Source organism: Zosterops lateralis, assembly GCF_965231275.1.
Source record: "Zosterops lateralis genome assembly, chromosome: 1".
NCBI lineage: Eukaryota > Metazoa > Chordata > Aves > Passeriformes > Zosteropidae > Zosterops > Zosterops lateralis.
In genome coordinates this window covers 16,925,839-16,949,816 of record NC_139762.1, presented here as the reverse complement: position 1 = coordinate 16,949,816, position 23,978 = coordinate 16,925,839, and the positions used below count along the sequence as shown (strand labels likewise).

The 23,978-nt window shown below is 38.2% G+C and overlaps 1 protein-coding gene across 3 annotated transcripts in view; it reads left to right on the top strand.

Moving 5' to 3' along the window:
• The window catches only part of WAC (WW domain containing adaptor with coiled-coil), a 55,965-nt gene that overhangs the window by 11,712 nt on the left and 20,275 nt on the right, over nucleotides 1–23,978 (top strand). For all 3 annotated transcript variants that reach the window (XM_083875926.1, XM_083875925.1, XM_083875927.1), the window contains exons 4-7: nucleotides 8,624–8,730; nucleotides 9,491–9,606; nucleotides 10,183–10,295; nucleotides 11,719–12,027. In XM_083875926.1, the coding sequence (XP_083732052.1) occupies nucleotides 8,624–8,730; nucleotides 9,491–9,606; nucleotides 10,183–10,295; nucleotides 11,719–12,027 (645 nt within the window). The remainder of the gene's footprint in view (nucleotides 1–8,623; nucleotides 8,731–9,490; nucleotides 9,607–10,182; nucleotides 10,296–11,718; nucleotides 12,028–23,978) is intronic.

Genomic DNA, 23,978 nt, shown 5'->3' with positions numbered 1-23,978 from the left:
CATGGCACTACCTATACGCATAAAAACTTGTAGTTTCACCTTCCATATTCTAAGCCTAGTAATGGAAACGTTTATTGCAAGTTCGTTTGTAAGTAATACTGCATTCACAGGGTCTTCTGCTTAAACTTCTTTGTCCTCAAGGAGCTATCCTCAAAACATCAAAAGAAATTGGAGAGTTGCTAAACAACCTGGCCTTGTAGTTAATTAACCTTATTTTTGCTCAGTGGATTTTGTTAGGCAGATTAAGTTGTCATATCTTAATTGTTTGGAGCTTCTGAGTGGGAGTCCTAATTTGGTGCTGTGGATACATAGAAAGAGGGCAAATAGTCTGAGAGCTGTGTTTGTTAACTACTTTTTTTTCTCCTTTGTAAGCAGAAATTGTTTTGCATGACCTCTGATTTTAATCAAACTACAGTTTGTGATGACAGGGGTCTGGTATGTCAGTCTTTCACAGTCTTACTCTGCTGTTTGTAATCTAAAAATACTTAAATACACAGTTTTTATAAAGTTTCTGCATTTGAGTAACTCCCATCTGAGGTGTGTGTTGAGATGTTGAGAAACATCACTGCTTCTTCTAATATCTTATATTCTTTGAGAAGCTCTTAGAATGAAAAGTAAAATATAGGATGCTTGCCCCGTCCCCCTCCTGCAATGTTAAAGAAATTTATCATCCCTTGAGCCTAATTTTCATGAAGCATTTTGAGTATGTGCCTCTTGCCTCAGATGACTAATATATTTTTTTAGAAATGTCTAGAGTTCTCTAGTTTTTCTTGGCTTTTGAGAAGGAAAAACTTCTAAATTTGGAATTATCTACTGACAGTTAATATGAATTGGAAATAGAGATTCTGCTTACTCCTAGTTGATCGGTTTTGTGGAAGTGTTGTTGCTGGAAGTAGGAGTGTGTTGTGGTGCTGTTGGACTTCCATCGCTGAATTTGACTCTCTTAGTGCTGTATTACAGTGTGTTCATGGGAGGCTCATTTGGGTTTCATGGTGTGTTGCTAAGGAGGGCTTGGAAGGGGGAAATTCAGTCCATTGTCATTTGCTGTGCTGATCCATGTGGAGTTCAGATAACATGGTTCTTAGCTTGTGGTAAGGGATCTACCTGTCAGTTTAACATACCTGTTTTTGCATGTCATAATAATTAAAAAGTCTCTATTAAGCTGTTACTTGAGGTCAGAAGAACCTCTCTTGAGCAGTCTCTGATGCCGTATTAGAGATGCAAATGCTTTGAGCCACAGTCCAGAATGAAGGCAGAGTTTGGCTTTATTCTCAACCTGCTTCCTTTCTTTTTGGAGCAATGTCCCGCTCCTGGTACAAATATGCTAATGTTAATTAGTGTTGCAAGCTTAAAAATACTTCAAACTGTCATTAGTGATGTTGAACAAGAATTTTTTTTTTTATTAAACACACTGAAATCTTCTGGTATCATGGGCCAGAGAGTTAGGGATATGACTATGTGTTGCTGAAATTCATGGTGCTTACTCACATTTTCTATGAGTGAAAATGCTTAAGCTGCTTTTTTCAAAATGATTGATCTCAAATGAAGTGTGTGTCTTAGTAGATCCTCAGCAGTGTTGAGGATGTTGCTAGCATTTTATTATTTTATTAGGTGACCTGAACCTAAAGTTCCCCATAGAGAGGAAATCGCAAATCTTAATCTGAAGAACTTGTCTGCTCATAGTTCTTAATTTCACATAAATTCATTTTGTAGATCATAATTTGTTTAATCTACTTTAGTAACCTTTGAGTCTTACAAAAAATGTTTAGAAGCTGTTTGGAATTTGCCTTAATTATTGAGAAACAGGCAAATTCTTTCAAATGATACTGTTTACCCCACTTCAAAGTAAAGAATAAACATCTTTATGGGTGATGGTAAAATTATTTGTCTAGTCTTTGTTTATTGTTATTTCAATAGTTGAGGTATCAAGGAAACTGATGATGTACTGGTTTTCTTTGAAGAAGAAATTGGTAGGCATTCTGTCTGGAGTGTGTTGAAAATGCATTTTTCATCCCTTAGGCTTTTTTCAGCTCTATGATTTGTGACATTTGAGTACTGGATCATATGGAAGCTCACTGCATTCAGTGGACCTTGTTAGTGAACCTGATAAATGTTTCAAAGTTGTGTCTTAAGTTCAAAAGGGATTTCTCATTGCTGCTGGGAAGTGGACTGAAGGGAGAAAGAAAACAACCCCAAAGTTACTTAATTATTAAGCTGTAGCTGTAACAAGGAAAGGAGCAAATGAGAGGATGGTTACACAAAAATAAGTTTATCTGCTCCATCAGTGAGGAGAACCCAAGCTGTGTTACTCATTTAGGCTGAAGCACAACCCTAGGAAAACAGTTAGCTGCTGGAGTAGTAAAACCCTGAATTATTATTTGAAAACTGAAAGTTTGGGTTTAGTTTGAGGCATTTTATTACCTTTTACTTTCCTTTTTGGTGGGCAGAAATAACTTGGTGTTCTTTTTAGAGCAGTTTAGTCTGTTTGCCCTAAAATCAAGCTTCAAAATCTGAAATAAATTGAGTATGACTAATTAAAAATAAAAAAGTAAGCTGCAAAGAGCAAAATAAAATTTACTGTACATTATGCAATGTGTAAGATTTAACTTGATCTTTTTCATTTTAATAATCAGTAATGCCTTTGCTAAGTATTGCATTAGTAAAATGAGTCCTTGACTTTGATTAGTGTACTGCTTCTCACTTTTCCTTCTCACAGTGTCTGGAGTGGATTTCTTATATCATTTTAGAAGAAAAATTCTATTATGAATAAAACTATATGTTTACAGTATCATTTTCATCCGCTATTGGTCATTTGTGCCACACCATGTATGTATGACTCTGGTCTGTTTATAGTAATGTTTTTGGCTGATGTCTGTGAATGGTAACTTGGAAAAAAAGAGAGCTTCTTTACTTTGGAGTAATTACCCTGTGAACTGGATATTGCAGACCAGTACAGACTTTGCTGTCCTGGGTTGGCAGTGTGGCAGGAGAGAAGGGTAAGGAATGCAATAAGGCTTTGTGTGCTTTTTTGCTCAATAGAGCTACTTGTTGACTGGTATAAAACATTTATTGTGGGGGGGGGGGGGGGACATAGTGAGTATGTAGTTGGGCAGTACAGTGATCAGGCTAGATTTTCTTTTTTTTGGCAGAGCATTGTGCATTCAACTTAGTAGGTTATGAATTTCTGGAAAATGTTACTGCACAGCTGGTGTATTCTCTGAGGCCACTGCTCTGCTAGGAAAATTGCAAATTTTTATGCTTTTGGTTGCATGTGGAAGGCAGCCATGTTTATTTCAATACACCAGGCCACATAAAAATGCAGTGAAGAAAAATTGTTTTGTCTTACTACTTTTATATTTGGCAAATCAAAAAGACCATGGTAGGCTGTTCTGTTACTGCTGGCATGTTGGGTATTGTGTTTCTATTGTGTTGCTTTATTTCCTCCCATATGCAGTACTTTAGAAAGTGTTCTGCATGAAGGTTTGCACTGAAGTAACAAAACTAGTTGAAATACACTTTAGGCATTTTTAATTTAAGCTTGTCCTAGATAAATTTCTATCATTTTTACTGTTTGAAGAAGTCTTCTTAATTAGTTATCCCCATACAATATCACCACCATAAACTACCTTGCTGTTAAGCTTTCTCTGTTAACAACTAATTAGTATCTGTCATTTGGCTGTGTTTGTTCTTTTGAGGAAGCTCAGATTCTGGTATTGTGTGTAGTTTAATGAATTTGGTGGCATGTTAGCTGAGAGGTAGAACGTGGAGCCATAGAAACTATGGACGGAGTTGTCACAAATGATCTTCCTTGCTTTTCTGCTGCCCAGTGTTTCTTTCCACAGCCCTGGTATGTGGGCACAGAAATGGTGACTCTGCTAAAACCCTTCCTGAATCCCAGTTCCCTCTGGAGGGACTGAAGGAGCAGAGTGTTTTTGAGTTCCAGCTGGCGAGCACTTTATTTATGCACTTTATATGAGCACTTCCTTTATTTTATATTGACACTGACACTTTTTAGTATGGACGAAACAAGAGTTAGGATATTAACAAGGTATTTTTGTGGCTAAAAAGAAAAACATAAATGCTCTTATCAGTGGTGAACTGTGTAAAGTTAACTGTCATGTGATCTAACCGTATATATACTGCAGCTCTAATGTCTCTGTGTTCCAACTTGTGCATTTCAGTTGGAGATTTTATGATTTTTATACTGTACAATGTTATGAACCAAAAAGAGACAAAGATACTTGGATGCCAGAGGGCAGTGGGGAATGCAGTCGTGTATTAGATTATTTTAATCAAGTGGCAAGAAAATACATTTTAGATGGTTTCAGGTGGATGTTGTAAATACAGGTCTTGTAAAGGAGTTTTGGTTTGGTCTTGAAAGATGGCAGGGGAGAAGAGAGGGAAACTGGGTGCTTTATTAGAGCAGTCTGATCCCTAGTTAACTCAAAATTTGAACTTCTTATACTTTCAGAATTGAAGTGGAGTTAATGAAGATGGCAATTAAATGTGATAATTGCTAGAGAAAGTTGACTGTATTGCAAAATGAAGTATTCTTACTTCATCATATGTTTAATCTGTTTTTCAAGTCCAGCATAGTTCTGAGCCCTTGTTGCAGTTCAAAGTGTCTTGGATTCAGTACTTGGGATATGGAAACAACTCAGAAAAACATTAAAATGAGTCCTAGTGTAACAGAATCTCAAATCTGTGGTAGGCATTAAGTCAATTTTGAATTGGTTCCCAGACCCTTACTCTTTGTGCTTTCTGGTGATTTTCATGCATTGGTAAGGAAGATGTGATTTTTGTTGGAAGGACTAGGAGATACCTGTGATATTTTAACCTTGACTCTGAGCTGCCCTGTGACTTGTTCATCACTAGGGAAGACTTGCTTACACAGTTGCACCACTACAGTTTTATATAACTGTAGGGCTGATGCCCTTGTTGGCCATCTTCCAGTTAGGAGTAGCTCTTTCCAGCTTCAACTACTTTCAAAATAATGATTAAACTGAAGAAACACACTGTGATTGTGCAGTAAGCATTTCCATGGGGAGTTCTGAAACTGAATTGGGGTATTTATAACATGATACAAATTTCCTTATGGTGCATTGAAGATATATATTAGCAATTGCTAAATCTGAAATTATGCTATTAAGGGGTGCAAAAACAAGTCCTTGTAAGTCCTTGTTCCTCTTTCCTGAAGAAAATGTAGCTACTAAGGAGGTCTAACTGCAAGAGGAAAGGGTGAGAAGTGCCACAAGGATCTGTCTCAAGGGACAGTAATATACTCTCTACCTTATCAGGACTGTTCCTGGGATATGGACTAGTCTTGGTGATCCTGTTCTCGTGATCTGCTTTGCCAGGCAGGCAGCTGGGAGATGCAGAGCTGGTGACAAGTCACAGTCACCTTAAAATGGCTTGGCTTAGGCTATGCTAATTGGCATTCAAGTGAGGGGAACCCCCTTGTTTTCAGAGGTAGATCTCTGCTTGTAGGTTGCTTTCTGGTCTTTTAAACATCTTCAGCAACTTTCCCAGACAACTTGGGCTGGCACTGCTTGCTTGGCTGGGTTGTCAGGTTCCTAGATGACTGCTGTGCGTGGATTTAACCACATAGTAAAACCTTGCTGCCTCAGTATAAAAAGGTAATTTGGTAATATGGTTGTCATGTTTACATACAGTGTTTAGGCCCTTGTTTGAAGTGCCTAAAATTCTTGTTCTCCGGAGGATCATCTGCTTTGGTCTTGTAAGCTTTCTAACAGCAGGCAGTTCGGCAGTCCTTTTGTGTGCTTGTTCCCGAAGTTTGGGTACAGATCCAAACATAAAGTGGTATTATGTGTAAAATAGAATGGAGGTACGGGGTGGTGAACCCACACCTGTGTAGCTGTCCCAGGCACCATCAGTGTGCATTTATGGCTGGCCCTGTAAATGCCCACATGGCTTGTCCTGGTGACCCGAGGCAGTCGGCATTGCTGGAGCAGCCAAGATCAGGTTTTTTGCAGCTGAGGTGAGGCCAGCTCTGGCAGGTCAGTATTCCTGATGGGTGGAGTGTGTGGGTGGACAGTCTGGGAGGACTGCAGCTCAGAGAGGCCCAGGGGCTGCCTCTGAAGAAACCTCTGCATAATAGGTGTTCTCGTATCGGGGCCAGCGGGAGGTGGGTGTGACTTGCTGCAGCTGCTCTGATACTCTGGCAGAGTGCTGGGTGAGTCAGTACTGGGGCTGGGCACAGTGTGAAATGGGGGCATTCTGCTGAGCTCATATACCATGTGGGGTTCAAAAGTCTGCACAGTGAATTTGAGCGATTTGTTTATGGATTGGATAGGATTGGCTTTACAATATTTTATTGATATAATAGATATGTTGTTGGCTCTTTCTCATGTTTGGAAAATACCTGGTAGATTAGATTCACAGTGGCGGTGTATTTAGGGCACCACAGTATTTAAAAATCACCATGTACATCTTGAGCATGCTGAACAAAATGTAGTGATACTGCATCCATGGTACAGGATTACAGTAAATTAAATGCATTGGTGCTTTCTGATGTTTTGAGGGGACTGTTAAAACGAAGCCATCTGGTAAATTTTCATCTCATTTTTTTCCTTGAAAAAGGGAGATGATTTTTACCTCATAGCAGAAATTAATTAAAATAAGTCTGTGTTGAACAACCTACAGAAATACATTAAGAAATGTTAATGATTTTTATCTCAGTAGGAGGATATAGTAAATACAGACTAAAAGAATGGCTAATACAAAAATATTAAACAGCTATTTCACTGCATAATCAGTGTCAAAAAAACATTTGAGACTGTTGGTGTAACTAAGTCATATAGTTTTGTAATTATGATATACTACTTATATTAGGGGAATCAAATGCATCTGTAAATGGCTTTTTGTATTTGTTGTTATGCATGTGCGTCACAAGTGTGTGACGGCTCTAAGTGTTGCTTTGACAGGTCTGACTTGCCAACGTGCTAAGTCATTCTGCTGAGCTCTGAGCATGCAAGATACTTTTGGTGTAGGATTATGGTCTAACTTTTGAAAGACTGTATTCGAGACTTATTCTGTTTTCCTTATTTTTTCCCCCTTCTGTCTCTACAGAAAATAACCTACAGTTTTAGCCAACATAGTGTAGGGAAAGGTTTTGAGGTAGTGCTGGTTCAGGTTGCAGTAACTCATGTTTGTGCAAATTGACCTTTAACCTTTGTAGGGTACTAAACAGTTTGGTGGTGGTGTACCTCTTCGCTTTTGTGGTGGACTGTTTTTCTAACCTGCAGGGTTAAAGATGGACAAAAAGAGGTTTGAAATAGTAATTTTTTTTCACTGCTTTTGTAGTTACAAGGCTCAGAAGACATAATTTGCATTATAATGGCTCTCATTTTGCACCATGCTGTGTTATTTAGTCATGTTCTCTGTGTGTAGCTCTCGGAAGACTTTGAAACAATTATTTTATTTTTTTATGACTCCATTCACTCCTACCTATCAGTCCTTTACTGTACTGTAATTGCCCATAAGATAAAGTCTTTGCTATTTTGAAATCACTTTGACTTCATGTTTAGATTGCTATACAGCTTGTGAAGCTAATGGTACTTCATGCAGTACCCCTGGGTATTGAGAAATTTTTCAGTAGGGAAAGGGAAAATAAAGGCTGGGAGAGTGTTATTTTTGCAATATCTAGGTTTTTCCCTGAAATCTGTAAGAAAATGATTTTTCTTATTTTGGTGTGATGTGAACATCTAAAACTTAAAAAAAATCCCATCAAGAATAATCAAGAGTTTTTACTTGCTTAGAAATTTTAGAGAAAGGAGGCTTTAATAGCAGGAAATTTAAAAAAAGATTGCACAGTGGAATTTGTGTCCTTGTTTAATTGTAGATGGAACTGTTTAGGTGACTTGAGCTTACACACAAATACAGATCTAAAAGATGTTGAGAGTTATCTCCTTTTCTCATTTCAGCTGTTCAAGTGTTTTCATATTGAGGAAAACCTTCAAGGCAACCAAGTTGCCTTGAAGAGTAGTTGGTAGGGAGGCCAAAAGCAAGTGGTGGTTTGGGAAGTGCTGCTTTTGGTGTTCTAGATGTCAGTACCTTTATTGCAGAGACTGAGGTGCAGGAAAATTTAGTCTGCTTGGTATGCATAAACAGAAATTGTTACCTAGAACTAATAACAAATAGTGTCAGAAGAAAACAGCAGTTTTAAGAAAACAGCATTACTTGAGTAAACTTAAAACCTGATTTTATGCATCTAACCATGTAGGCTGTTGATAAGCCTATTTAAATTTTCTGACCTAATGTTGAGGAGAAAATATCTGAATTGGCATGTTAGGGCTCTTAAAAGCATCAAAATTTTAAAGGATATTTGTTTGCTAGTAATGGAATAAATTTTGAGAGTTAGACCAATGAAGGGACAAACTGCATTACTCTAGTTATAAAATCAAAGTGAGTTTTATGTTATGCGAAAAAGAAATGTGGATTTGGTCTCTTGAAATATTTCTGCATCTGACCTGTGATGTGATCCAGGTTTTGGACAACTTACCTTCTCTTCTTCCCTCTTCTTTCCTTTTCCACCTCCTTAGAATGCAGATGGTTGATTTCTTTGAAAGCATGCATGGTGAATAGTCTTTCTCTTTCCTTTCAGGGACCAGTTACTCTCCACAAGAAAATTCACATAACCACAGTGCTCTTCATAGTTCAAATTCACATTCTTCTAATCCCAGCAATAATCCAAGCAAAACTTCTGATGCAGTGAGTATTTGTGATTGATTTTCATCCATGTGTTGCCCTGTTCATATACAACATATTTTCATAATTTTGTCTAAGGTAGCATGTACATTGTGTTTGAATTTTCCAACATCAGTCTTCATTTTATAAACACTCTGTAAACCCAACATGCAGTTGTCATATGTTTTAAAACTATTTTAATTGGTAATCATTAGAGCTTTTAGTTACCTGTCATTCATTTTAAAATATTAGATTATTTAAATGACATAGATACAGAAATATTTTCCATTAATTTGTGGTAACCCTAGAGTAAACAGTATGATTTAACTTATTTTGAAATAGATTACATATTGTGAGTTTTAGTCACTTCAGTATCAGAGATATAGTAGTCAGAGTGGTGTTTGTAAAAAATTGCCCCAAACCAAAATTGGTAAATTTGTGATCAGTAGAAAAATATTAAAAAGGTAATAATTTGAGGGTGTTGTAAGGTGAAGGAAACTAACATTACCAGTATTGACCTTACTTGTATCCCACTAAATGTGCTGTTAGATTTTTTTAAAGGGGTTTGATGGGAGTAAACTGGAGGAAACTATTGCAGAATGCAACAGGAGGATCCTGGTCATGTGTTCAAGCTGTCAATGAAAGGGGCATTTAGAGGTGGTGGAAAGTATTGATATGGGTATTTAAAAGTGTGCCATGTAGTTTTGAAAACAGTGAAAGCTGTTAAATTTGTATATTAAAACTCTCAAGTAGTCTTTTGTCCAACACTGTTTGTATTTTAAAGGCTTATGATTCTGCGGATGATTGGTCTGAGCACATCAGCTCTTCAGGCAAAAAATACTACTACAACTGCCGAACAGAAGTTTCACAATGGGAAAAACCAAAAGAGTGGCTGGAAAGGTATATGTTTGTATTTGTTTTAATTGTGTAAAGAGCAAATATTCTTAAGCACATTTCAGAGAAGTAGAGCTTATCTAATAGATTATTACTGTAAAAGATTGTGCTCTAAGTCTGCTGTGTTCCTACCCTTACCATGACCCCTGGCACCTCTTTTATCCCTTGACAGTCCAGAGTCTGAGAGGGAAGTATGGTTGGTTTGTGTGAGGATGATTTTTTGGGTGGTTGTGGTGTTTGGAGGGGTTTTGGTTTTGTTCTGGGGTTTGTTTGCTTGTTTTGGTTGGGGTTTTGTTTTGGGTTTTTTGGTGAGTGTTGATTTTAATGTTCTGTTTTGGGGTGGGTGTGGTGGTTGTTTTTTGTTGTTTTTTTTTTTTTTTTTTTTCTTCAAGATTAGTGAGCCAAACTGGTATATTGTGGGCTTCAACAAGCACAGATATAAGGGAGCAGTGGCTGGAGTTTGCTAACCCCACCTGTAGCAGCAAGCTCTTAACAGTTTAATTCATCTCCTATAACTTATAGAAACTGTTAGAGTATTAGATAATGTAAGTACTTACCTAACTTTTGTTTTCTTTTCTTCAGAGAGCAGAGACAAAAAGAAGCAAGCAAAATGTCAGTTAACAGTTTTCCAAAAGATAGGGATTACAGAAGAGAGGTGATGCAGGCGACAGCTGCCAGTGGGTTTGCCAGTGGAAGTATGTGGTTTTTTTACAGCAATACATTCTTGTTTGCATTACTGTTTTCTTTTCCAAACTTCAAAAATTAAAAAAGACTCCCTTTCCTTAGCTCTTTTACTCACCTTTTCATATATAAAAGCTGAAGTGGATAGCACAGTTAACTCTCGCAGATGTTGTTTCTTTAAATAACTTTACTAGTGTGACACTTGGTTAATGCTTTTCATGGTGCCCCTCCTTTTTGTGGCTTTTACAGTCGAGTTTAATTATCTTTGTGGGTAGTGACTTAAACAACTTGCATGATCTGTAGTTTAGGTGGATTGTCGTGATCATTGAGATCTGCTAATGTCATATTCTGACCTTAAAAATAAAGATTTCACATCTAAAAATAATAACCTAATTCAATGTATTTTGATACCAGGGTTTTCAGAGGCTTTTGTGTGTTATTGAGAGCTTATTTTTACCTCAACAATACTCTTAGCAAAATTTTTTCTGGACTGTAAATTTCTGTAACTTGGAGATTTTTGTCTTGATACCTAGCTTTTGTCTTTGGCAATTTTCTTCTGGAGAATAGTTGTACTGTGAGATTCTGTCTGTATGCTAATGTAGTTTGGGTAAACTTGTAGCATATTTCTCAGGGTAGTTTAAAAGTAGAAGCCAAAGTATTATTCTTCACCCACTCTTTGGATTTGACAAGGTGGAGATGTATAAAGGGTTATTTTTCTGTGTACACTGAAACTTACAGCATATGCTAAAATATACTGAATGCTGCAAAAAGATAGCAGTCATGCATAATGCAGTGAGTATTTGTTTTGTGACAGGTGAAAATGTAACAAGCTATAAAAAAACTACTCTGTGTTTACTTGGTATGTTCACTGAGTAGCATATTTTAAAGTCTATGATCAGGTGACCAGTGCAGATTAGTCATTCCTTTAATATATATAAATGTCTTGAATTAACTGCAAGTTTGTTGTAGTAGTACTCAAGTGACAAGAAGAGGAATTCTTTGAAGACTAGAATGTGAAACTATTAAATTATACTTGATGTTCAGGGTTTTTGATGAACAAAAGAAAAATGGCACAAATTATCTCTTCACACTAAATACAAGATGGAAATAATAGATCTTGATTTAGATCTTTTTAGGAGACTTCAAAAGTTAACTTGACTGTAACACTCGTTATAAAGCAGCCTTTCATCAAAACACAGTGCTTAACCAGAACTCTAAATCAGGCAAAGGTCAGAGAAGATGCATTTTGTCAGTGAGTAGAATTAAATTTTGCTCTTTTTATGCTGATCTACTTGAGGCTTTTTTTAATCATAAGTTCAATCAGCTCTAGTTGTTGATGTGCAGCTGTATTAATCAGTCACTGCAATCTTAGACTTGTTTCTAATTTAATGCTTTTTTTTCTTATTGCAACGTTACTTGGGGAATCCTGAAAAAAAGTGGAAGACAAGCATTCCAGTGACACCAGCAGTATGCTCCCACAGAATATTTTATCTCAAACGAGCAGGCACAATGACAGAGACTACAGACTGCCAAGAGCAGAGACTCACAGTAGTTCTACTCCAGTACAGCATCCCATCAAACCAGTGGTTCATCCAACTGCTACCCCAAGCACTGTTCCTCCTAGTCCATTTTCTCTACAATCTGATCACCAGCCAAAGAAATCCTTTGATGCTAATGGAGCATCTACTTTATCAAAACTGTCTACATCCACATCTTCCATCCCTGCACAGAAGACAGAGAGAAAAGGTATGTCTGATGAAATTCCCTCTACTATTCAAGATTATGCTTTGCATTACATTGCTTGTCTGAAGTATGTTAGTACTAGAATTTAAAGATTTTTTTTTCAGTTTGATTGTATGTGCTTAGAGCCTGATTACAGTTTTTATGTGTTTACTTTCCCCTAAACCCCATTTGCTATATCTTTTACAACTTCAAATTGACACTGATATTTACGATTTACTGGCTTATTCTGCAAATTAACATTTCAAATGATAATTTGAAAGATGTATTTTTGTAGAACGTATTTTAATTCTTGTCTTCTCTCTTGTTTTGGATCTTTGCCGTTTATTTGAGTTGTAATGTAGTTACACAATTTGAAAGTCATTTTGGACCATTATGCTTTATGAACTGCTGTTACTGTTTGGAATGCCAGTGTCAAACCTTTCAATCAACACGAGCACAGTTCTTACAGAAAGCAAGAGTTTTCTACGTGTTTGTAAGAGCTGATCTATTTTGATCTGTATCTTGAGAAATACTGGATCTTCAGTTCTAAATCTGCTGATAGTATGTGTATTTGTTATCTGATAATACCTGTTAGATACAGTTAGAGTCAAGTGATGATCAGGACTTGACTCTGCATTGTTTGTGACCTTTCAGACTTGTCTTTTAGTTAGATTTACTTCATTATTGGGGATGAAGAGCTCAAGAAGATTGTGAGAATGAGATGTGTGTCATTAATGATAGTGTGTTACTTTGGTGTAGCTGAGTTTTAAGAGACTTGTATTGTGTAAGAAAATTCTATTTTGAGGGTTTTGGGAGGGAGAAAAGTAATTTTTGATAATCATGTTGTGTTTTAATTTAAAATATTGTATAATTAATATGTAATTGAATTCTTTTTTGAAAGATGTCTTTTTGCTTTACTTTACTTGCAAATAGACCTGGTTAAATAATTCTAAAGAGAAGACCAAAACAGACTGTGGTCTGACACTGGTCTTGTACTCTGTGTTTGTTGGTGAGTCTTCCAATTTTGTTTATTAAAGAGTTCCAACTTCTACACAGACTTAAGAACAGCTGGCCACCCAAAATATTCAAACAATAGCATACACTGACAAATACTGTAAGATAATTGTGCATGTAAGGAAAGAATTTAAGGTTTTTTCTTGATACTTTGTGCAATTTTTACGTCACCTGGGTCATGAATACTGACTGTAAACTACAGAGGAACAGGTTATTTTCAGTGAGCCTTTTCCTGTTCAACACAGTAAAGCACAAAGTCAGGTGTAGCAGTTCAAGTGTGGTTCTTGTACTGTGTGCAGTAGTTACCTGCTTCAGTTAAGCCTCTATTTTCTGATTGCAGTTTGATGCACTTGTACACGTTACAGCACAAAACATCCATGTCAGGTGTTCTTTCCTTTAGTGCATCTACTCCATTTCTGTATTTAAAATACACTTAAAACCCCTCTTTTTTATTATTCAGTTCTGGCATGGTCTTGATTCCCATTTGGTGTGTGATCAGATTTCGTACTGGCTATTCTTTTGCTGCTTTACTGCCCATCTTCATTAATTGAACAGCTGACTCCTTCAGCAAGTGAAGGAACTTCCATTCTGACAACTGCTACAGATGTTGGCAGAGAGTTCTAATACTTCTTACACACAACATTAATTTGAGAACATACAGCTGGGTGTAATATTGAAGACAATTGCACTGGGCAGTCTTAATACTGTAAATCTTACACTAGAATCCGTATTATCATAGATGGTTCCATATTAAATAATTCAGTGAATTTCTGTACTCTTAGATAGTTGGGGTTTTTTAATTTTATGTGGGTTAAATGAATAGATTCTCTGTAATAATCATGCCTCATTGATTTGTTTCATGGCACTTGATTGTGAGCAAATATTGTACTTACTGAGCTTTAGAAAAAAGGTGAATTACAGAAAGTTAGTAAATAATTGAAGAATTAGAATAGGTGAATGTTTGGCTTGAAATTCTTACTCTAGAAAATGTGAGTTTTTATATGTTGCTTTAGCTCTTGTACAGAAACAGACAAATTCAGTGCCAGTGCTGTCATGATAAAAGGTCATCAAAGAGTACATTCTGTTGACTTTCCTTTTTCTGGTGAACGTCAGGCTGTCTTTTTAAGGAAATTAAACTAGTAAATTTTCTGTAGCATTTTGCATATATAAATTTTAAAAACGGGAAGAAGCAATCCTTTGGATTATTTACTGTTACTCGTTCTCTCAAAGGTGACTGTGAACCTGCAGTACTAGAAGTACGCAGTTTATATAAAGTATTTTTTGTACTGTTACAAAAATTGAAAATACAGTAATTGTACTGAGACACTTGGTTCAAACAGTCTTCTGAAAGTGTCTTTGCAGAACTGAAAAATAGTTTGAGAGGTTTATGTTTACAGTAGTAAAGCAGATAGCCTTTAATCTTCTTTTTCTGTTCACTGACTGTGCCATCCCTCTCTCTTTCTAAAAAGAGGTAAAACTATTTTTTTGTCTATAAAAATTGGTTGGTCCAAATAACTGAATAATGTGTGCAGCAGTCCTTCCTTAAATGAATCCTTGCTTCTCGTGAATGTGTTTCTGGCTGCCTTATGCCAGCATATATGTACCACTGTTTTATTAGTTCTGATTTCACTGTGGGTTTTTTTTAAGCAGTAATAGTTTTGAACAGCAGAACAACAGAAAAACACAAAACCCAACAACAATGCTTTTTTCAGCTCAATCTCTTTTGCTGCAGGGGTATGTTGTAGTCCCGCAAGGAGATTGAATAAAATCCCTGGCTGAACTATAGCTCAGCTGTTAGCAGTAGTCCTCTGCCCTCAATGGCTGGCAGTAGTGGAGAGTTCCTGGGGAACTATTTGACCTCTACTCTTTGGTTTGAATGTTCCAGTCAGAATCTGCTGCTTCTGTTTGTGCTCACTGTGAGTGCTTTTATGCAGGTAAAGTGTGGGGTTGCTTTTCCTACTTTTTGGCTGCTTTATCTGTAGGGCACATCACATTTTCCTATTTCTAATTCAGAATGAAATGTTGTATTGTCTGTATCTTAACAGTGTGTCTGTCTGTAGGATACTGCTTCTCACACCTTTCCTCCAAGTCTCATCAGGCAGCACTTTTGTTTCTAGTGCAGCAGTGCTCTAAAACTTGTATGGGAACACAGCAAGCTAGGCAGTGCAATGCTGGGTGGGTTGTGACTCTGGTGCTTCTTTTCCTTTTCCTTTTCTCACCCCTGTGGTTTTCTTGTAACATTCACTAGTCTTTAGTGGTCAGTTATTAACATTGCTTCTGGTATTGTTGCATCTTCTTTGGCTGAGTTTTACAGTTTCAAGTATATTACTCAATTCATATGTCGGTTAGAAAAAGTTACACGTGAGACTGTTAGTGTCTTCCAATACCTTATAATTATTTGCTGAACATTGCTGTTACATTTATTTTGACAGCAGAGGTAAAATACAAAAATTTCAGTTTTAGGACTGGAGAAATCCAAATGTGAGAAATAGCGTTTTTTATGTATTTTAGAAAATTTGAGTATTTTTTGAAAATCTAGTTGCTGTTGTTACTATAGTTTCATTTGGTCAAATGTGTTTACAGAATGCATTGCTTTTAGTATTTATGTATTTTTGTTGTGGCTTATGGTCCCCTAGTAGATCAGAACTGAACTATGTAAAACAGATAAATGTGACTATCAGTGCTCAGAGAGCTTAGTTGATGGACTGTACCCTCCAGGTGCTTCAGCACAGAAAATGTGTTATGGTTCTTAATCATCACCAGAAGATGAAGCAGTTCTGTTAGCTGTTCTGGGTAGTAGATTTTTAATCGGCAGAGATGAGCTTTTTGGCAACAGGATACAAATTTCTGAAAGTTTTGTAATGCAGTTTTCCTCCCACAGAGAGCACACTGTGAGAGCACACATACCTAATGGTTGCTAGCAGGGCAAAGATAGCAGCTCAAGCTCACAACAGAGTGGTTGGGTAATATGGTAGTGTTGACTCCAAAGGACTTCAGGTGCATTTGTTTTGTTTAAAATGGGATAAAAATTACATCAGTACTAAAAGCTATTGGAACACTCAGAGGGTCATTTTAATAATTTAGGAATCATCTAGTCAACAGCAGTCGGGAATTTCTATGTCATTAAAATAAATATTTGTTGCTATAAATCAGAATAAGAGCATGCTTAATTTAAACCTAGTCATTCAGGAAGTACTTGCATGTTAGCTGTCAGAAAAGCTGTGAAGGAAAAAGGCACTTCCCAGTTTTGTTTTTTTTTCCCCATCCACTTCTCTGTCATGCTGATTTCCCTGAGGGGCTCAGCACACTCTGGTCAGGAGGAGGGTGAGCATGTTACGGGTGCTCACAGGACTCCAGCAGACAGCAGGGTGGCAGAGGTGTGGGACTGTCAGTGTCAAACCTCTTCATTGAAGCCAGGAGCTGAACAGTCAGGAGGCTTCATTTCCACCCCCTTGCATTCCAGCTTGTAGGCTCAGGGTTGCCTTTCAGAATGGCAGTCATGACAGATCAGCTGCTTGCTTAGGAGCAAAAATTCTTGTCATAAGGGGCAGAGTTTGAGTCAGTGCATAAACATGCTACTGACTTTTGCCATCACCAAACTGAGAAGCTAAGAGTGCTTAGAAAAAAATGAAGATAATTTTGGAACAACTGCTGAAAATGATCTTTTTTCTGAAAGGATCGTTTGGCCTTGTTATTAAAAATTCCCACTGTTTGGAAGCATCACACCAGAATGTTCCCATTCTGATTTCACCTGGTGTTTCTACTTAACCAAAAACTTCAGCAAACCTCTTCACAACACTTAAACTTCATCTTGTGTCATACAGGTTCTTGTCATATGAAATTCAGACTGATAATTTGGATTTCTTTCCTTTTTGTCCAAAAGATATGATTGTGGGTCATACTCACATAGCTGAGAGAGTTATTAATAGAAAGCTCTTCCCTAATCATTGTGGTCTTCAAAAATTATTTTCATTAAAAAAAGGTTTTTTCCAGCCCCATTTTAATGTCAAACCAATTTAAAGTTCTTCCCATTAAGTTAATCTCCAAATCTAATGGTGTTTCTTTTTGCCATCCACTTACTTTGTTTTCCTCCCCTTTTTTTTTTTTTTTTTTTTTTTTTTTTAATTTTTGGGGTGGGGGGGTGGGGGGGTGGAGTTTGTATGTTTGTTTTGGATGGCTTTTTGTTTTGGTCTTTTTTTTTTTCATGTGAATAAAGTTGATGGTCCAGAAAGTTGTTTAGTTCTTAATATAGTTCTTTATGTAGGCTGTGTCCAATAAACTTGTTTGCATAATTTTCAGAAAGCAAACTCTATTTTCGTGTTACTGCCTCAAAGTAAATGGATTTTTAATTTTTTTTTAAAGCTCCAGATATTGAGACTATTGTGCATAGCTGATAATGGAAAAATATCTACAAAGTCATATTTTTAAAATCTACTTTAATAAATAATCTCTCTTTTTTTTTTTTTTAGTTATTCAGAGGAAGAGATAAAACAAATTTTATTTAATGAAGTTCTTAAAACTTGAAGAGCTCAAAACATGCTGTGTTCTAGTTCTAGTTTTTGTTTCATTTTTTTATTATTAAGAAAGCTTTCCTTGGGACTTCCATGATAAAAGGTGAAGTTTTAGGTGAGATTAGTCATTTGCATAATGTTTGTTTTGAAATTGATGTTGATGATGAAGAGGCTGCAGCCTTGCCCTGTTCACTTCTTCAGCCATAGTCTGTGCTATAAAGCCTGTTACAAAAAAAAATTTTATAACATGGGATAATTTGCATTTTCTGTTGGTAAAATTCCAGTTATTTCAAAATTAGGCTGATGCATAATGATTCAGATTAGGTTTATGAATGACTGCCACGTAATCCAAATCCTTATTCTGCAATACTAGTGTAGATTGCTTGTTAAGGAATGTGTATTGATGTTGACATAGGTGTAGGGATCAGTGAATCAGAATTGTAAAACCACAGGATTTAAATTTGTGGAGATATTTAACTTTTCTCAGCATGCTATGTTCATCGTGACTTGTTTCATGATGTTTGAGGGTTTCAAGTGCACTTGAAACTACAGGATTGTATTATTAATAAGTATTTGTAAAAACTCTAATAAACTAGAAAATAGTTGGAAAGTAAACTTAATTTAGTGGCAAAATAAACAATGAAACAGTCTCTCAGAAAAAGGGAATTAGGGAGGAAAAGAAAGGAATGAGGAGTTTCTGCTTCTATGTGTGGAAAAAGCAGGGGAAATGCACACACCCCAGTGACTGATATCTGAGGGTTTTTGTCAGGCAAATATTTCATCTTGAGGAATTCTGACTAGTTAAATTAACCTCAAAAGGCAAAACTTGCAGACTCTGTACAGCATCATAAATTAAACTAGGTTTTAACCTCTGTAGTTACATTATTCAAAAATGGATGTGAAAGTATTTGGAGGCTTTGTTTTATTGGTAGTATTTCTAGGATTTAGTATCCTGTCTGAGCTATGCAGTAAGATGAGTGTAAATTAAGCTAAAGAAAGTTGTGATTATATACAACTAATTTGTAGTCTTTTTTTTAAACATGTGAGTTTTTATCACAGAGGAGTTTCTCTTTGTGGAGAAGAGGTAAAGATCACAGCTTGAGATAAGAACAATTTACTGAAAACAGCAATGACATAAGAAGTTAACAGTAAAAGCAGCAATATTGTTAGAAGGGTGTACAGGAGAGGTGAAAAATTCACATGTGAACAGAAGCTCACCACGGGGGAACTGCAGTACGGGAACTGCTGCCACCTTCTCCAGCTGGAGAAAGACTCCCTTCCCCAACCCTGGCAGTGAAGTGAGGTGGTACAAAATAACTGCCCTTCCTGGCTGCTGCAGAAATTTACCCTGTGCTGGCCAGAACCAGGATGTTACCCACCCCTTATTCTATACCACCTACATCATGGCCAGATCCTACACCTTCCAACTGATGTGCTCCTGGCTAATTGCAAGATGTGTCGGAAGCTCCTGATGGGTATATCTGAAGAAGTCCATACTCACTGTCCATGGTAGTTACAGCATACAGTGACAGTGTCACTGCAGCAGCCAGTCTTTTAAAATTCAACATTACAGACTGTTCTCACATAAGAGTCAAATCCCCTTGAGGTACACAGCATTTCCCCATCGCTCTGCATTACCCACCAAGTCCACCCAGGTCCTTGAGCAAAAACATGGACAGGTTTGGCCTTTGCTTGAGGAAGGACTAATCCAAACTGTCTTCCCTAACATATTCTTCATATGCACCAGAGGGACTTCATCCCCTTCTATGGTACATGGAAGTTTTGTTTGGACAGGGCCAGCTTGCTTGGTAGAGCTTCTGGTGTTAACTAACTAGGTGGCCTTTGCTAAATGCATCTTCCAATGTTTGTAGGTCCTACCATTACTGCTTTCAGTGTGGTTTTTAACAGTCCGTTGTACCAGCTCAGTTTTCCCAGAGGCTGGTGTGTGATAGGGAGTGTTACATACCCACTCAATACTGTGGCCAGGTATCTATGAGGTTGTTTTTGAAATGAGTGCCATTGTCTGATTCAGTTCTTTTAGGGTACCATGTAGCTACAGGACTTGCTTTTCAAGGCCTGAGGTGGCGTTCCAGGCAGTGGTGTGAGGCACAGGGTGTGTCTCCAGCCATCCATTGGTTGTTCGTATCATTGTAAGCATGTATAGCTTGCCAAGGTGGGTTTGTTGAAGTGATATAATCAATCTGCCAGGCTTCTCTGTACTTACTTTTCACCATTGTGCACTGTATAACAGGGGCTTTTCCCTCTTGGTCCACTTGATTGCAGTGTGTGTTTCACAGTTGTGGAACCTGTGAGATACTGTCCATGGTTAAATCCAGCCCTCAGTCATGAGCTCGTCAGTATGTTACATCTCTTTCCTGATGATGTGAGGTGCTATAAGCCTACTGAGCCAGAAATAATTCACCTTTATGTTGCCAGTCCAGATGCATCTGAGACACTTTGAGCTGGGCAGCTTGGTCCACCCATTCATTTTTGCAATGTTCTTCAGTAGCCCAACTCTCGGGTGCAGAGAGCATCTACATGAACGACAGACTTTCACAGTAATCTTCCCTACCCCAGCAGTGATGTTTTGCCACAATACAGCAGCTCAGATGGTATTCCCTCTCCAGTGCCAATTGGTCTTTTCCCATCAGCCCAGCCACCCCCACAGAGCATTTGCTACTGTCCATGACTCATTGTAGAGGTAGAGTGTTGGCCATTTTGTCTCATTAGTGATACCTAAAGCCAGTTGGATGGCTTTCAGCTGTTCAGCCTGACTTGATCCACCTTGTCCCTCAATAGCTTACGTGGCTTGCCTCAGAATAGGATTCCGTACAGCAGCTCTCCATTTTCAGTGTGTCCCTACAATACAGCAGGAACCATCAGTGAAGAGACTTTAACTTTCCATTTGGTAGTAGCTGATAATATGGTATGGTGTCACCTTTTCTTCCTCTGATGATGATTACAGTTCAAAATTTTCATCTTTGGGGCAGTTTGTGGTGACTTCCAAGATCCAAGGCCATTGGGGTTTCCTGTTTGAGTTTGCTGTGTAACCAGCATGACCCACTCGCTCCACATAGCATCAATGGCATCATGTGTGGAAGGGACGTCTCTCTTGCACATTCAGCCCAGCAGTGGCAGTCAGGATGCCAGGGATAGCTGTACTTTGGTGCTGATTACTTCTGAAGCAGCTCAAACCCCTTCATAAGTTGCTAGTGTCTTTTTTTCAGTTGGGATGTAGCAGGCCTCAGATCTTTTGTATCCTGACTCCAAGAACTCCAGACCCTCCAGAACTCCAAGGGTTGTCCTTGAGTCTCATGAGATGTTTTTTACCAAAGACCCCAGGAAGGACCATTCTCCCTGACTGTAGTGTAGAGCACATTTTGCACATCTTCTGTCTTGTCTGGCCCAAGGGCTACTGCACAATCCTGTTTTGTTTAAAAGCTTGTTGTTCAGGACCCCACTTGAAATCCTTCTTCCATGTCACATGATAGGCCTGACAGTCTGGCTGTAATCTGGAATATGCATTCTCAAAAAACCCATAGCACCTAGGAAAGCTTGTGCTTACTGTTTGCTCATTGATGGAGACATAGCTGCTATTTTGTTGACCACATCCATTGGACTCTGATGATGTCCATCTTGCCATTTTACTCCTAAAAACTGTATTTCCTGGACAGGTCCCTTGACTCTACTTTGCTTTATGGCAAAATTGGCCTTCTGGAGGATTTGAATTATCTTCTCCCTTTTTCAAGAACTTCCTCTGCTGTGTTCCTCCATACAGTGATGTTATCAATGTACTGCAGGTGTTCTGGAGCCTCACCCTTTACCAGTGCATTCTGGATCAGTCCATGGCAAATGGTGGAGCTGTGTTTGCACCCTTTGGACAGGTGGTTGCAAGTGTACTGCACACTCCTCAGGTGAAAGTAAGCTGTGGCCTGCAGCTGTCTTTCCAGGGGAATAGAGAAAAATGTATTGGCAGTGTCAATGGTGGCACGACTTTGCTGCTTTGGTCTCCAGTTCATATGGAAATTCAAGCATGTCTGTCACAGCAGCACTCAGTGTTGGTGTGACTTCATTCAGGCCACAACAGTCCACTGTCAGTCTCCACTCTCCACTGAACTTACACACTGGCCATATGAGCCATTAAAGTATGATTAGAGTCTTGCTGACATTCCCTCACTCTCCAGTTCACAAATCATCTCATGGATGGTGGTTAGAGAGTCCCAGTTGGTGTGGTATTGTCGAGAGTTACTGTTGTAATTGGGTACCTGTTTGTTATTCAGCTCTCAGCAATCCCAGAACAGAAGGGTCCTCTGATAGACCAGTCAAGGTATTCACCTGTCTATTTTCCTCTGTCTCTAGAGCATCTATCCCAAATGCCCAACAATGCCTTTTTTGGGTCCTTGAAATAATCCTCTCTAATCTATGCCAAGGATGCATGGTGGCTCTGGGTCAGTCACAGTGGGGTAGTTTTGCTGTTCGTTCCCGATCAGATTCACTTAGCTTCCAGTACGGTCAGCTGTTGGGATTGCCATATCACCCTGAAAATACAGGTGGATTCTGCCCTGTGTATCTTGATGGCATCAGGTACTTTGTGTGCTGGTAACAAGTAAAGCCTCATACTCTTGTGGGTCTGATATGCCAGGCCATTGGATCCACAAAGTCCAATAGATCTGATTATCCCTTTCCTGCATCTGGCTGGGAGCAGGGCCCCTTTAGTCCTGGTCATAGTTCTCATTGCTCACTCCTTGTAAATATGAACTGGAGGTCCCTTCTAGAGGATCAGAAGTAACATCAGCTCTTTTGTCTGAGGACCTGCCACTAGAGTGGCATTTGTCTTTGAAGAATTTCCTGTCATGGTTGTTCTTCCTCACATTCACCTCACATACCCATACTGCTAGGGCAGAGGTGGATTTTCCACCCCACTTCCTCATATCCTCTGTTTTGCTCACAGAAGAAACGCAGGTTACCTTGTCATGTGTGTCTTCTCTCTCAAGCAGGGGGGTGCTTGCTCCCAATAGCAGAGACTCTGGTCTGTGCTGGCAGGACATGGGACATTTCCTCACTGACTTTTTCAAGTCTGTTCAAAGTCCTGGGCAGTCTCCACAGCCAGAGTGTGATGAGTGCCATGCTCTGAACAAACTTCTGCCACATGGATTGTGTGCACTGGACCTGATCTGATACAGGAGACTGCTCATTATTTGAATCTCTATACATTACCTCCACCACATCTGATTCATATATTGGATACTATTTTTCCATGGCATTCAGTAGTAGTGCTGGGGTGCACTACTAGGTTGTCCTTGAGGCAATACCTTCCCTCCTGCATGACAGTCACCTCCAAAGGCTGAGAGTTTGTCTTCTTCCCAATTCCATTTTCAGTGCCCATGTCACAGGGCAGGGATCCCAGTTGCTTGACTTCAGTAACACCTAGTTTTGTATCATGGGCCATGATACCCCAGCATTGGATCACCAGTGAAATAAGAAATGAACACTAACAGCAATAATATTTTAAAAAGGGTGTAAAAAGGCAATTCACAGTACACTGGCTAGAAAACAACTCCCTTACCCCTGCTCCTGAAAGTGAAGTGAGGTAGTATAGAATAACCAACCCTTCTGGCTACTCCATAAATTAACCTTGTCCTGGCCAGAACCAGCACAGCTAGAAACAAGAAATACTTGAATTTCTACCAATATTTTTACAGTGGTGTTTTGGGGGTTTTTTGGGTTGTGATTTTTTTTTTTTTTTTTTTTTTTAAGGCAGAAACAGGTTTATAGCTTGAATTTCAGTAATAACTTAATTAAATTTTCGTGTAATGCAGTGGTGCTCTGAACAGTCATTTTACTTTGCATTCTCTATGATGGTAAATACCAGTTCAAATGTGATGTACATGTAGGTAGTCATAATCATAGAGATGTATTCTCTTATAGCATTTAGTGGGGTTTTTTTGAGTTGTTAAGCATCTCAGAAGATTGGGATGTTAGCATTAGGAGTTATCCTTGCTTTGTATCTTTTCTCTGGGTTTAATAGGGTGATTGTACAGAAATACCTTTCACAGATACATTTTAGCACATACTTAAAATACCTGCAGTAATATAGTTATGAAACTATATTGTTTCATATTGTCTGAGTAAGTAACTTGGCTGTATTGTGTCAATGCAATTCAGTGTGCATTTTTATAGCATAAAGACTCAAGTAGTTTTACAGACCTCATGGAATGCAGTGGTTTTGAGTGACATGTTTTGAGTTCTGTTATTCAAGAAATAAGTCAATGCCCAGGTCTGGGTGGGTATAAGGTTTATTTTAACTGCACTGTTAGCTTGAGTTTGGCTTTGATTCAGTGTGTTTTCTGTTCAGAACTGCAGCATGGGTGAAAAGCACTTCCAGCTGTTTGGTATGGTGGTGTCGTTTCAGGGTCAGGTATTTGCTTACATGAATAAATAGTACAGTAG